Raw genomic sequence first — 15213 nt, forward strand, 5'->3', positions numbered from 1 at the left:
CTGCCTCTCAGAGGGAGTCTGAGGCTAGCTCAGTACAACCCATCACACTTGTGGAATCACCCCAATCACAACAATGAACCTATGAACAGATCCCCAAGAGGATATTTCATGCAAACTTAGGTATGTCAGTGCAGTGGAAATCTCTACAGATTATTGAAAAAAACCGGATCGACAAAAGGTATACTCAGGGGTGGAGAGAGAGACACCAAAATAACAAATACACTCTTCATTTTCACTAATTGATCCAAGCACCATGCTAGGCTCTATCTTGTGTTACCTTACTTACTTCTAAAACTGTAAGAAAATATAATGATTAGATTCAGAAATCATTCTGAAATTCAGGAAGCTGTAGATGTGTAAAAAAAAAAAGGGGGGGCTTCCCTGGTGGCGCAGTGGTTGGGAGTCTGCCTGCCAGTGCAGGGGGCGCGGGTTCGAGCCCTGGTCTGGGGGGATCCCACGTGCCGCGGAGCGGCTGGGCCCATGGGCCGCAATTGCTGGGCCTGCGCATCTGGAGCCTGTGCTCCGCAACAAGAGAGGTCGCGACAGTGAGAGGCCCGCGCACCGCGATGAAGAGTGGCCCCCGCTTGCCGCGGCTGGGGAGGGCCCTCGCACAGAGATGAGGACCTAACACAGCCATAAATAAATTAAAAAAAAAAAAAAAGCAAAAATGTTTTAAGTTCATAGAAGCAGGCATCTCCGTAGGAGACAGCTGAATTGCCTCTGGATTTCTTCATTCAGACAGCATCTGAACCAAGGCTCTAACCTCTCCCAGGGCTGAATGCTGGAGATTCATAATTCCATGCCATGGTCATCAGGCTGCTCACTGCAGGCTAAAGACATCAGCTGACCTGTTTGAGCATCTGTCACATGGGAAGCTTCAGCAGTACTAACTTAAACAGCCCCCTATATATTATCTCTAACTCCTTCATCAAGTTATGGGTCATAAATTGTGGTGATGATTTCATGAATGTATACTTATCTCCAAATTCAAGTCATATACATTAAATATACACAGCGTTTTGTACATCAATCATATCTCAATAAAGTGTTTTTTTTAAATGATGCTGTTGCCCTGGCCTGCACAATCTCTTATACATGCACGAGTCTTGAAGGAAGTCATCAAGTATTTCTGAATAGCTATCTTCGAAATGGCCTTAGCAATAAATCTTACTTTTTAAAAAATAGCTTCTGCAGGAACTAAATTGCCTTACAATGAGTACTACTCTTTTCACTAAAAGTAGGTATATGCACACTTGTGCGTCCTCTGCAGGGAAACACAGCCGACCAGGAGCCAGAGTTTTCCTTGGGAAGGTCACACAGGCTTCGGAAAGATCACGGGCAGCAACCCTTGGGCTGTGCTCTGCTCTGCCCCTCCCAGCACCAAGGAGGCCGAATGCCAACTGCCTTGGCAGCTGATAATGTGTGAAGCAGCAGGAGAGACAAAGCCAGGGAGCCAAGCCAGCTCCAGGGACCCCTGGCGTAGCAGCTCGCATACAGTGGAGAGTTTTCGGATGCTGGGTTTGTCCCGGAAGCAGAGGCACCGCTGCCACCCGGGGACACTGTAGGAGGCAGAGCCCTCATCCTCCTCCGAATCGTTCCCGCGGGGAGCCACCAAGCAAAACCCAAACAGAAACTTGGGAGAAAGTGTACACAAAGAGAAAGGGGAATGTCGAGTAAGCGGCAAACCCGGGGGCGCACACACTCTCATCCGAGAAGCTACAACCGCATCCCTCTGCCAATGCGCGGGAACAGCCCCGGGAAGCCCCAGCTCGCCTTGGCTTCCAGAGCCAGTCCGCCTTCGGAGGGCCGGGACGACCTGCGATGCGCGCAGCCGGGGCATGAACTCGGGGCTCAGAGATGCGCCCACCTCACCGCGCACGTTGAGACCGCCCGGAGCGGGCGCCTAACCTGGCTAAGGGCTTCGGTGTCCCGGAGCACCCGCCCCTAGGTAGCCTCTCGCCTTTCCCACAGCGGGGCCCGGAAGGTGCCCAGCTCCGGGCTCCGACAGCCCCAGGCTGGTCCCGCGCACTCGGAGCGCAGCCGCGCAGGACCCGCCCGCCCGGTTTCCCCGCTCGAAGTCTGCACACTTGGCTGCGGAAAGACGCGCGGCGCGGCTCACGGGAAAGCTGCGTCCCCGCCGCGCGGGAGCCTCACTCACCTCCGACGCCGACGCCCGCCAGCGCCCCCAGCACCAGCACAGCGGCCCACAGCGGCCGCGCTCGCATCTCGTCCGCTGGCCGCCGCGCTCCGCCTCGGCCGCGTCCTCCAGCCCCACAGCTCGCAGCGGCGCCCGCGGCCGCTTTTCCCGTGGCCGAAGGGGAGGGGACGCAGGGGGTGGGACGCAACGGGGCGGGCCGTGGACTTGCGCTTCCTCCCCTCTGGCACTTTTCTGGACCCTCCACCGCATGGGGGGAAGTGAGAAACCGCCGCGCGTTTCTCGCCACTTCGGCCAGCCGGTACGCAAGGCAAGACTGGGACCGGAGAGGGGGTCGAGGTCGCGTCTTCCGCAGACATCCTAGTCCCAGGGTGCGCGCTGGGCACTTGGAATACTTAGAAAAGCCAGGAGCCTGTGGCACTTCTCCCTGGAGACACCCACGCGGCTTTCTCTTTCCCCTGAATTCCTTGGGCACTTGCCCTCTGTACCTTGAGTTTTGGTCATTCACACATTCACTTAATTGACAAACCTGTTGAATGCCTACTCTGTGCCAGGCACCGGTTTAGTCCTTTATTATTCACTAATTTTTATCTTCGGTTGGTTCGGTTTTCAGGTAAACTGTAAACCTCTTGAGGACAGGACCACATCTCAAGCTGTGTAAGCACTTGATGTCCAGAAAGGGCCTTTCTCTACAAATACTTGCTTGCACAGGATAAGTATCTGATAAACGTTTCAAGACACAGTCAATATACTACCTCCACTCAAACTCACAGGCTTTGGAGCTTTATGTTACTCTCTTCAAAGGCCTCCTGCCTCCGCCGAATCCTACCTATTGCTCTCTGGGTCCTCCCCAAACTAGAAACTTCAGGAGGCTCAAAGGGGCAAAATGCTAGGGCTATGAGCAGGAGGCCACCAGTGGCAGGGGCTGGTTCAGGCTGCCTCAATGGGAAACTCTACGATGATTTAAAACAAGGCCTGAGGGCTTCCCTGGTGGCGCAGCGGTTAAGAATCCGCCTGCCAGTGCAGGGAACACGGGTTCGAGCCCTGGTCCCACATGCCGCAGAGCAACTAAGTCCATGCGCCACAACTACTGAGCCCATGTGCCACAACTACTGAAGCCCGTGCGCCTAGAGCCTGTGTTCCACAACAAGAGAAGCCACCGCAATGAGAAGCCCGTGCACCGCAACGAAGACCCAACACAGCCCAAAATAAATAAATGAATAAATAAATTTATAAAAAAAAAAAATAAGGCCTGAGGGATCAGGCAGGATTTGGACATCTCTCCAGCTCTTGGGCTCCCCTAAAGGCTTTCAGGCTGCCCCCGGGCTTCCCTAAGCCCTCTCCTGAGACACACGAGATACCTGAGAACTGGCCCTGCCTCAGATGTCCAGCCTCATCTCCCATCCTAGCCCAAGAAGATACTTAGCATTCCCGAACACTCCATGCCTCTCTGTCTGACTGATCTTACTTCCTTTTTCCACCTGGAAAATTCCACTTCTCTTTCAAAAAAACTCAGATGTCACTTCTTCCATGTAACCTTATCTGATATCCCCCTTCCTTCTGCCCCACCCTCAGCAGAGATGGGCATTCCCTCCTCAGACCTCCCAAACACTAGGATACACCAAAAGAATAGCACACAGCAGCAGAAGTGTCACTAGCAATTTGCAAGGAGGCAGCGGAGGAGCCAGCCCACAATGGGTAGATGGGCTTCCTGACCTGAGCACAATATGCCTCTTCTAGCTGCTGGAAGGCCTCTAGGTCACTAGCCATTTCAACAGTGTTGCCATTGCCCTGGTGCAAAATCCACATCACACAGCCTGGTTACATCTCTGCCTCAATATTTACTTATGTGTTTAATTCCCATATATATATATATAACCAGTGTCCCATTCACCTAGGTGTCTCCTCAGCCTAGCTCTGCTGGTGCCAACCACTTGGGGTGGGCACTGGCCCAGCAAACATGTCATCCAAATTTCCAACCCCTTCAGCCTGAAGAACTCTCTTTAGCAGATCTTGTAATTAAGGTTCACTGGCAACAGATGTGCTCAACTTTCATTTGTTTCATTCTCATTTTCAGTGATATTTCTTATATAGCGATTTCTAGGTTAACAAGGTTTTTTTTTTTCTTTCAGTACTTTAAAGATGTTGTCCCACTGTTATCTGGCCTCCACTGTTTCTGATAAGAAGTCAGCCATCATTTATTGTATTTTATTTAATTATTTATTTATTTTTGGCCGCGACACGCAGCTTTTGGTATCTTAGTTCCCTGACCAGGGATCGAACCCTGGCCCTCGGCAGTAAAAGCACAGGGTCCTAACCATTGGACTGCCAGGGAATTCCCATCATTTACATTCTTGTTCCCTTGTCTTTTCCCTCTGGCTTTTTTTTTTTAATCATTTACACTTACAGAAAAGTTTAAAAATATTAGAGAGAGTTCCCTTTTATTCTTCACTGTTTCCCCTACTATTAACATTTTGGATTACCATATTGTAATTATTGAACACAGGAAGTTAACATCGATATGATACTATCAACTAATCTAGACACAATATTTGAATTTTGCCAGTATTCCACTAATGTCCTTTTTTTGGTGTAAGATCCAATCCAGGATCCCATATTGTATTATCATGTCTCCTTAGTCTCCTTCAATCTATGACATTTTCTCAGTCTTCCTTTTCTTCTCATCACCTTGACACTTTTGTGTCAATTATTAGGCAAGTTATGGTATAGTATGAGCCTCAGTTTGGGTTTGTCTGATGTTTTCTCATGACTGTATTGAGGCGTTCTAAACAAGAATATCACAAAAAGTATGTGCCTTGTCATTACATTATACCAAGGGGTACATGAGGACAATACAACTTATTACTTACAGTGTTAACTTTGGTCACACGGTTAAGGTGGTGTCTGCCAGGTTTCTTCACTATAAAATAACTATTTTGCTCTTGCTCTCTGTAATTAGTAAATACTTTATGAGAATATAATACTGCAATTCTATGCAAATATCCTGTTTCTCTTCATACTTTCACCCACTAATTTTAGCATCCATCAGCGGTTCTTGATTGCAATTAGCTAGTGTGATGTTTGGTTAATAGTGATTTTCCACTTCCATTTTTCCTTCTACAGCTATTAATTGGTATTCCATAGTAAGGAAGACCTGCCCCCTTCTTCCTCATTTTTAAAATTCAGTTACTTATTTATATCAGTATGAATTCTTGGATATTTATTTTATTCTATGAGTTATAATCCAATACTATGATTTATTTTGTTGCTCAAACTGTCTCAGTTTGATTCTAGCTGCTTTTAATTTACTCTTTATCTTTGGTTTTTTAGCAGCTTGACTGTAAGATGAATAGGTGGTTTTCTTCATATTTATCCTGCTTGAGGTTGGTGAGACTCTTGGATATATAAGTGGTTTATTTTTCACCAAATATAGGAACTCCTTAGCCATTATTTCTTCCAATACTTCTTCTGCCCATTCTCTCTCTCCTTACCTTCTGAAACTCCAATTACCCATATTTTAGATGTTATCTAAAATAAATTGTCCCACAGGCCACTGAGGCTCCAGGTTTTTTAAATCATTTATTTTGTTTGTTTTTCAGTTAAATAGTAATCTCTCTTTAAGTTTCCAAACCCTTTCTTTGGCAGTCTCTAATATGCTGTTAAGCCTAGCCATGAAATTTTTCAGACATTGTGTTTTAAGTTCTAGAATTTCCCTGTGCTTGTCTTTCATAGTTTCAGTTTCTCTGCAGAGATTCCCCATATCTTCAATAATTATGTCTATATTTTCCTTTAAGCCCTTAAACATGTTTACAACCACTATACTAAAATTTCAGTCTGCTAATTCTGACTCATCTCAGGAAATGTATCTCTTTATTGCTTTTTTTTTAAATGGTGGGTCCCAATTTCCTGCTTCTTCATATGTATAGTAATATTAGATTATATACTAAACATTGTGAATTATTCATTTCAGAGTGTATATTGTCTTACCTAGGAGATTATTGAGTTTTGTTCTATTAGGCAATTAAATTACTGGCAGGTTATCTTGACAGGTCGGTTTTATTCTTTTTCAGGGCTGGTCATTTTAAATTTTATCCTTAGTCTTAGGGTGTGTTTTTTTTTTTTTTTTTTTTTTTTACTGTAGAACATGGTCCTTACTCCTAAGGTGTGGACTTTCTGTATCACCTAAGTACCCAAGTTGTTTAGTGAGATCTTTTCATTCTGACTGAGCTAAAACTCCAACATCTCTAAGCCACGTGCAACCTCTAGTGTTCTCGTCAGCTCTCAGCTGCTCTCTGCTAAGCCTTACAGAGTCTCATCATGTGCATGTGCAGATGCAGTCTCATCCCTTATCCAAAGACCATGGAGCTCACCCATGCAGACTTCTGGGGGCACCTCTCTGTTCAACTCCCTCCTCTCTAAAAGCCTTTCCCACAAATCACAGCTTCCTCAGCAGCCCTGAACCGTAATCTATGCACTTCACCTCAGTGAGACCATCATGCACTTATTAGGCTCCACCTTCTTGCACTGCAAGATCCCCCAGGCAGAAAGCTCGGCAGATGTAGGGCTCATCTCATGTGTCTCTCTTCCCTCAAGGATTATAATTCTGCTTTGCCATATGCAATGTCTAAAGCAGTTTCTCAAATATTTTATCTAAATGTACTGTTGTTTACTGTGGAAGGGCAAGTCCCATACCAGTCACTTTGTCACAGTCAGAAGCAGAAGTTCTGTGATTATTTACTTATCCAACTCCACCTCTTCCACCGTCACCTCTCTGTGGTAGACAGTGAGATCCTTGAGTGCTTATTATCTTTATATTCCCCAGTAGGCGCTCAGTAAAAAAAAGAATTTCTTCCTATTTTTACCTTCTTAGTAGCCCTTGATAGTTAATTTTAATAAAATATTAATTGAACAATGATGTTGGGGGATCTGAGTGTCTATTCTGTGATTTGCCCAAGTACCATTCTCCCCAGGTGACAGGACTATGGAGGGGTATCCAAAGCATGACAGATAGATCTTCTCCAAGATCCATTTAAGATGCAAGAGGGAATTCCCTTGTGGTCCAGTGGTTAGGACTTGGTGCTTTCACTGACAGGGCCCGGGTTTGTCCCTGGTTGGGAAACTACGATCCCGCAAGCTGCACAGTGTGGCCAAAAAATAAAAAATAAAAATAAATGTCTACGATGAGACAGTAGAAACAGGAAAATTAAAAAAAAATAATAATACAAGACTCACAGTATCTGGCTCCTTGATTGACCTTGGCCAGGCTGACCCCAAGATAGGAATCCTTTCCCTGTGCTCTCATCAATAGTCTGCCCTCTTGGGGAAGCCTCACTTTTATCCAGTTCCTCATTGTCACCACTATAAGTTGGAGGAAACACTTTTGTGGGCACTTCCTGGACCTCTTGCCTTCAAGGTCGTGCTTATTTCCCCTTTGTACTAAGAGTCAGAAGGTCCCTGGATTCAGGTCCCTGCCCCACCTCTTACTAGTTAGGTGATCTTGAAAAAGTCTCCAAGAAGGGAACCCTCCTACACTGTTGGTGGGAATGTAAATTGGTACAGCCACTGTGGAGAACAGTATGGAGGTTCCTTAAAAAACTAAAAATAGAGCTACCATATGATCCTTCAATCCCACTCCTGGGCATATATCTGGAGAAAAACATGGTCCGAAAGGACACATGCACCCCAATGTTCATTGCAGCACTATTTACAGTAGCCAAGATACGGAAGCAACCTAAATGTCCATCAACAGAGGAATGGATAAAGAAGATATGGTATATATATACAAGGGAATATTACTCAGCCATTAAAAAGAATGAAATAACGCCATTTGCAGCAACATGGATGGACTTAGAGATTGTCATACTGAGTGAAGCCAGACAGAGAAAGAGAAATATCATATGATATCGTTTATCTGTGGAATCTAAAAAAATGATACTAATGAACTTATTTACAAAACAGACTCACAGACTTAGAGAATGAACTTATGGGTACCGGGGGGAAGGGAGAGTTAGGGAGTTTGGGACTGACATGTACACACTGCTATATTAAAAATGGATAACCAACAAGGACCTACTGTATAGCACAGAGAACTCTGCTGAATATTACGTAACAACCTAAATGGGAAAAGAATTTGAAAAAGAATAGATACATGTATATGTATAACTGAATCACTTTGCTTTATACCTAAAACTAATACAGCATTGTTAATCAACTATACTCCAATATAAAATAAAAAGTTAAAAAAACAACAACACGATCAGCTTGTTTAAAAAAAAAAAAAGTTTCCAAATCCTCTCTATACACATTTTCCTTATCTGTAAAAGTAACTATCTGTTCCCTGCTCTTTTCCTCACCCCCAAACCCACTCTACGCCCTCCCAACACACACACACACACACACACACACACACACACACACACATGTTTATGAGGTTCTAGAAACCATGGATATGAAAGCCTTTGGAATCTGAAAAACACAGAGGAATGTATTCTTATTATTGTTATTATTTGTGGAGCGATTGTAGGTCTATCAATGCAAATTCATTCTCCTAGTGAAGGAGACTGAGTGTAGAGTAAGTATATTGGCTCAGAATCTTCTCCTCCTACACATTTGTCAGCGGCTCTTCTGTCCATTGAGAAAGAGAGATGATAGAACTGTTCCTTTGGCTTAAAGGAAATGGGCTTTTCAGAGTCCACACTGACTTAACAATGATATAGGGCTTCCCTGGTGGCACAGTGGTTAAGGATCTGCCTGCCAATGCAGGGGACACGGGTTCGAGCCCTGGTCCGGGAAGATCCCACATGCCATGGAGCAACTAAGCCCGTGCACCACAACTACTGAGCCTGCGCTCTAGAGCCCATGAGCCTCAACTACTGAGCCTGCGTGCCACAACTACTGAAGCCTGCGTGCCTAGAGCCTGTGCTCCGCAACAAGAGAAACCACTGCAATGAGAAGCCTGCGCACCGCAACAAAGAGTAGCCCCCGCTCACCACAACTAGAGAAAGCCTGCGCGCAGCAACGAAGACCCAATGCAGCCAAAACTAAATAAAATAAATAAATTTAAAAAATAATAATAATAAAAAAATACAAAATAAACAATGATATAGCTTGGAGCTGTCTGAGAAAGTACCCCTAGATTTTTATCAACGTTGTGGAGGGATGAGCTCAGCCTTGGCATTTCACATTCATTCACAAGTATGTATTGGGCACCTGCTGTGTGCCAGGTGATTCTCAGCATACTGAGAATGTGGTAGTGAAGAGCCCCAGGCCCTGCCCTCCTAGAGCTTGAGCCCAGTTGGGCCTGAGACAATCAAGTTCTGTCTGGGAGTGCATCCTCAAGTGAGCCAGACCTTTCTCTGCTGAGAAGAAAACGTAAGAGCCCGTGGACTCTCCATCCCAGCTCAGCATACAAAGTACTGCCTGGCCAAGGCTGGATCCAAGCTCTGTGCCCACTGAAGGCATCACATGACTGCTCACACCCCATCTCAGACCAATCCAGACACCCTCCCCATCCAACCCCCAAGCCACGGTGATGCCTCGTTCTAATAACAGAGCTGCTGCTTGGCTTCTGGACCCAAATACCTGCTCTGGCATCTTTCTAAATTCCCAGTCACCCTCCTTGGGGCCCTGCTTCAGTGAATCCAAACTTGCAGCTGGGCTCCAGACATGTTTTTTTGTTTGTTTGTTGTTTGTTTGTTTGTGGGGGGCGGTGTGGTGCACCACATGGCTTGCAGGATTTTAGTTCCTCAACCAGGGATCGAACCCAGGCCACGGCAGTGAAAGCTCAGAGTCCTAACCACTGAACCACCAGGGAATTCCCCCTCCAGACATGTATTTTAGACTTCTCAGACCCTCCTTGCCTTCCTAAGAGACAGAGTAAAGTAAGGATTGCCTGCACAAGAGTCAGGTGGCCAAGAATTGAATCCTAGCCCCACTATTCATTAGCTCAGTGACCCTGGGCAAATTGCTTAACTGCACTAAGCCTCAGTTTCCCCATCTGTAAAATCGGGGTTCACTGGAAAGAATTAATGCAAACCACTTAGCACAGTGACCGGCATGTAATAAGTATTCAATAAATGTGAACTTTTTTTTTCCCCCTTAGGATCAACTCATCTATGCTGTATTCCTAGTCTATCCCCACATTCTGCCTACAAGTCAAAGATACCCACTGCTTCATAGTTGCTGCCTATCACTAGCCCCCTGGGCTAGTTGAGGTGAGCTGAATTGAGGCAGGAGGATGTTATAGGCTATGGGCATGGTCCTTGCTGGTCAAACTGACCATCCTCTGCTATAGCTCCTGGGTCAGGTCCCCTGCCCCTGTACCAACCCACGGCTGATCCTTGGCATAATCAGTGCTGCTGGGACAAATACCAGATTGTCCCAAGCTCGTGGACCCCTCTTCTTGCCAACACCTAAAGCATCAGGGCTCTTCTGAAGCCAGGGACAGAGTTTCTTCACCCCAAGACCTTGGATAAGTTTCAAGGGATCTGTGAACCCCCTCTAATAGGCAAAAGTTTGTGTGATATATGTTTCTAGAGAAATAGTCCTTAGTTTTCACTAGCTTCTTAAACTGGTCTGTGATCCCACACGTTAAGAACCATCGCTTTGGGGGAATCCTAGAGTCTAGAACCCCATGAGGCTGGGAGGCCTTCTTCTGGGCCTCTGAGGACTCAGAGAGGCCCCCAGTGCAGCCAGTGTCAGCAGTATCCACAGTTCCCTGCCACCACTCCAGCTTCTCTGTAGAAACAGGGGCCAGTCAATGGGCCCCCAAATCTGCCTGAATCCATTCCCCAATCCCTCAGCCCAGTTCTGCCCAACAGGGAAGGTTAGCTCCCCAGGTCTCCTCCAGCCAGAAAATGACCTCCCTTCCCCCTCACCCCCACTTCCCCTCACTGTGATGAGCTGCTGACCCAGGTCCTTTTCCTCCCGAGTGTGATTTCCTTCTGAGGGAGAGAACTAGGATTTGAGAGCGCCTTCTCTGCCCCTGATCTGTATCCAGAGCTTCTTCCAGCCACGGCTCGGCGAGATAGGTTCTGACAGAAATAAAGTTTACAGAAGTCGTGTTCCTGGGAGGAGCTTCAAGATGGCGGAAGAGTAAGACGCAGAGATCACCTACCTCCCTTCTTTAAAGTAAACATCCTGGGCTTCCCTGGTGGCGCAGTGGTTGAGAATCTGCCTGCCAATGCAGGGGACACGGGTTCGAGCCCTGGTCTGGGAGGATCCCACATGCCGCGGAGCAACTAGGCCCGTGAGCCACAACTACTGAGCCTGCGCGTCTGGAGCCTGTGCTCCGCAACAAGAGAGGCCGCGATAGTGAGAGGCCCGCGCACCGCGATGAAGAGTGGCCCCCGCTTGCCGCAGCTAGAGAAAGCCCTTGCACAGAAACGAAGACCCAACTCAGCCAAAAATAAATAAATAAATAATAAAAATAAAGGAATTCCTTTTAAAAAAAAAAGTAAAATAAATATCCTTCTTTTTGTATACCGCCTTCTTTACAAATATTGATCATCTCCCTTAATCCTCATAATAACTCATTTTACAGAGGTAGGAACTGAGGTTAGATGGGGTGATGGGACAATTATTATCTTTGTTGTTGTTGTTATATTAGCTGCCATTTATTTTGTAATTTTTACATACAAAATACTATGTTAAGAATCTTTTCATACTTTATTTAGTCAGCACAAAATAGGCATGGGAATCCTGATTTTACAAGTGAAGAAACAGAGGCTCCGAGAAATGCGATAATTAGCTCAAGAGCACCTAGGTAGTAAGTGGCAAAGCAGGGATTGAGAAACAGGTCGGTCAGACTTTACAACCCACTGTCTCCCTTGCTATAAGTGGGGCTATAGGTTGCCAGACACCCCCAAATGTTTCAAGTGGGCACTGCTATGTTCGTGGGAGAAATTCCTATTGGAATAAAGGAAGAGATTAAATTGGGAAGTCCATAAAGAAGTTTTCCCTAGGGTCCCTGCAGCCCAGGCCAAGTCCAGGAATTCTGCACACATAGCCTAAGAAGGCAGACAGAGCCTTTCCTCCAGAAAAAGCCTTTTCCCTGCTCTCCTACCCCCTAGTGCTGCTCTATTTCCAGGTCCCGACCACTTCCTGTCTTAACGATTACAAGAAGTTACCAGCCATGACCAGCTGACTCCTGAGATATGACAACTACGCCGGAAGAACCTGGTCATTAGACCAAGGTCTGGGGCAAACAGAGGGCCCCTGGGATTCAGCTTTTCCCTGAAAGGATGACACAGAGTGGGGTGACTGTGAGCTCGAGTATGATCGGCAGCGTGCCTCACTTCCCCAAGGCTCTGGCTGCTTCCAACCCAGTAAGGCCTGCAATCCCCAGCCCTGACTGGGAAGCCCCAAGGTCTGAGGCAGGAGTGGAAGTGGAGAGCCCACAGCTTGTGCCCTCCAACCAGAACCCCTGGCAGGAGAGCACCTCGACCTCTCAGGCTCCCCACCCTTCTCCCCTCTTGCTCCAGTCTCCTCCCCTCAGGAGCTCAGTCACCTGTGACTACCCCAAGGGTCGCGTTCCCCATCCCCGGACAGTTACTTGCAACCACCTCTCACCTGTCTTCCTGGCCCTGTGTCTTTGGTCCTTCCCTGGGAACGCTACACTCTAGCCATCTCCTAAATGTTCAGAGGATTTTGCCTATGGTAAAACCTTCTGACTGGGACCATCCTAGTTAATGAATGCCCTGTTTCCTTTGCCCAGATCACAGAATGAACCTCTATTTCCTACTGCCTCAGAATTCTACTGGGCAATCCATTAAGCTCAGATGACAGAGTGGTGACAAACTCATAGCTAACATTTATCGAGGGTTTATTATGTGCCAGGTGCTGTACTAAATGCTTCATAAATATTACCTTGTAAAATCCCCACAATACCCCTGAATGAAATGGGTGTTGTTTTTATCCCCATTTTACAGATGAAGACACTGAGGTGCAGAGAGGGAGAGTCCTTTGCCCAAGGTCACTCCCTGGTGTACTGTAGTCCTCAGTTCCAAACCCTGGCATTCTGGTTTCAGAGCCCAAACCCTCAATAATCAGGAGCCTGGTGGTTAATAATGGACATTTGGGACACTGTGGCAGGTGACCGTGAGTGTCCTTTAAGGCAGGGGGACAGAACTCTCAAAGTCCTTCAAAAACTAATTGTAGCATGGCAGAAGATGGAGGAGAAGCACATGGTAGAACTGCCAAAGGTACATGAAATTAGTTACATGGGTTAAAAAGCGTAAGTCCCTGCCCTATTTATGTGTGGCAATTTTTCAATTGTATTCTTTATCAAGCTAGAAAATGAAACCAAATAAAAAATATGAGTGATTATAGTGCAAGACTACTCCTAACAAGTCCAAATTCCCAGAAAAAAAGAAATTTAGTAACATGTCCTCCTTAACGGCAAGTCATGTCACGCAAGTGACTCACTGCCTCCCCTTTCTGCCCTCAAATACGATCTTCGTGCTCCACCTCTCCCCACAACAACCCTCAAGCTTCATCTCAGTCAGATGTCCCAGATACCACAAAGAGAGGACCAGAGGCCGGGGTCACTGGGGAACAGCCCCTCATTCCACCTTACCAGCTGGAGCCCAAAGCAGCCTTCCCCATTCTTTCTGAGGTCAGATTTTAAACTCCTGTTCCCTGGGAAGGGTCTCTCACTGACTTCCTATCTCTGGTCACTTCCTTATTCCAAATCACCTCGGTTTTTCTGCCTTGATTTTATTACATGCTGGTTTGATTTTTTTTTTTTCCTTTTAACCTGCTAGCAGGTTTGCACCAAGGAACCTGGGTGCTTGGCTTTCTACTTCCTTGTGCACTCCTGTCATGGGGACATTTGGTGGCTGGAATGATACACAACAGCCAAATAAAGATAAGTTTTGAGGAGAAGGGAGAAAAAGAAATCAGACTCCTTAGAGAAGAGAGGGACTTCCAGAGTATCCTTGAGTCCTTTACTTCAAAAGGAAACTAAGCGACTTCCCTGGTGGTCCAGTGGTTAAGACTCTGCACTTCCACTGCAGGGGGCATGGGTTTGACTGGGCATGGGGCAGAGCCTGGAGGGGCCGAGGAAGGCAAGCGCACCGTAGCTGGTGCTTACGAGCAGACGTGGGTCTGAAGCTTCTGCCCACTCACTGAGTGTCCTTATGGGAGTTACTTAGCCTCCACCAGCCTCAGTTTCCTCACCTGTAGAATGGAAATAATTGCATCTGCCCCTTGAAGAGTCACTGGGAAGAGTAACCATACAAAGCACATGAAGCACTTGGAAGAGTGTTAAGCACAGAGTAATTATGCAGCACAGGGAGTTGCTATTATGATGAGTGTTATTTCTCTCTCCACTGTTTCCTGGGTATTTCTATCATTGGGGGATTTCCCAAAAGAATAATAGTTCTTTCATTTTCCTTCTTTTGCTAGAGCTGTACCCACTGCCTAGAATACCCTTCTCCCCTGCAGAGTTAATAACTGAGTCCTTACTATGTTATAGATGCTGTTTTGGTTTTGGGGTTTTTTTTAGATTTTTAAAAAACTTTTATTGGAGTATAGCTGATTTACAATGTTGTGTTAGTTTCAGGTGTACAGCAAAGTGAATCAGTTATACATATACAGGTGCTGTTTTAAGTGCTTTACATTGATTAACGCATTGGATCCTTGTAATAACCAAATGAGGTCAGTAATACTATTATCCCCATTTTGTAAATTAGGAAATTGAGGCTTGGAGACCTTGCCCAGGGTCACACAGCTCATGAGTGTAGACCCATCCTGACCCTGAGACTACACTCTTAACTATGGCTCTCTTCTATGAGTGTGTATCAAAATCACCCCCATTCTCCACGGTTTCAGTGCCAGCCCCTCCTCCTCCAAAGAGCCTTCTATGATCTCCTAACTGGAAATGCAAAATGATGAAGAATTTTTACATACTCTTTTGGGTATGACCAAAAATTTGTGAGATGGGAATCATCACTATTTGACAACGGACTCTGTTCTAAGAAAGATAAAACTGGTAGGAGAGGTCTTCCCTGGTGGCACAATGGTTGAGAATCTGCCTGCCAAGGCAGGAGACACGGGTT

General features: G+C 46.2%; 1 protein-coding gene across 1 annotated transcript in view; it reads right to left on the minus strand.

Moving 5' to 3' along the window:
• The window catches only part of ITGB3 (integrin subunit beta 3), a 55598-nt gene extending 48290 nt beyond the window's left edge, over positions 1 to 7308 (minus strand). The window contains 2 exon segments of the mRNA XM_082370980.1: positions 2159 to 2486; positions 2488 to 7308. Of these exon segments, the coding sequence (XP_082227106.1) occupies positions 2159 to 2486; positions 2488 to 2514 (355 nt within the window). The 5' untranslated portion in view covers positions 2515 to 7308.
• Between the last annotated feature and the right edge of the window lie 7905 nt (positions 7309 to 15213).

The sequence above is a fragment of the Balaenoptera borealis genome (assembly GCF_965194805.1).
Source record: "Balaenoptera borealis genome assembly, chromosome: 20".
NCBI lineage: Eukaryota > Metazoa > Chordata > Mammalia > Artiodactyla > Balaenopteridae > Balaenoptera > Balaenoptera borealis.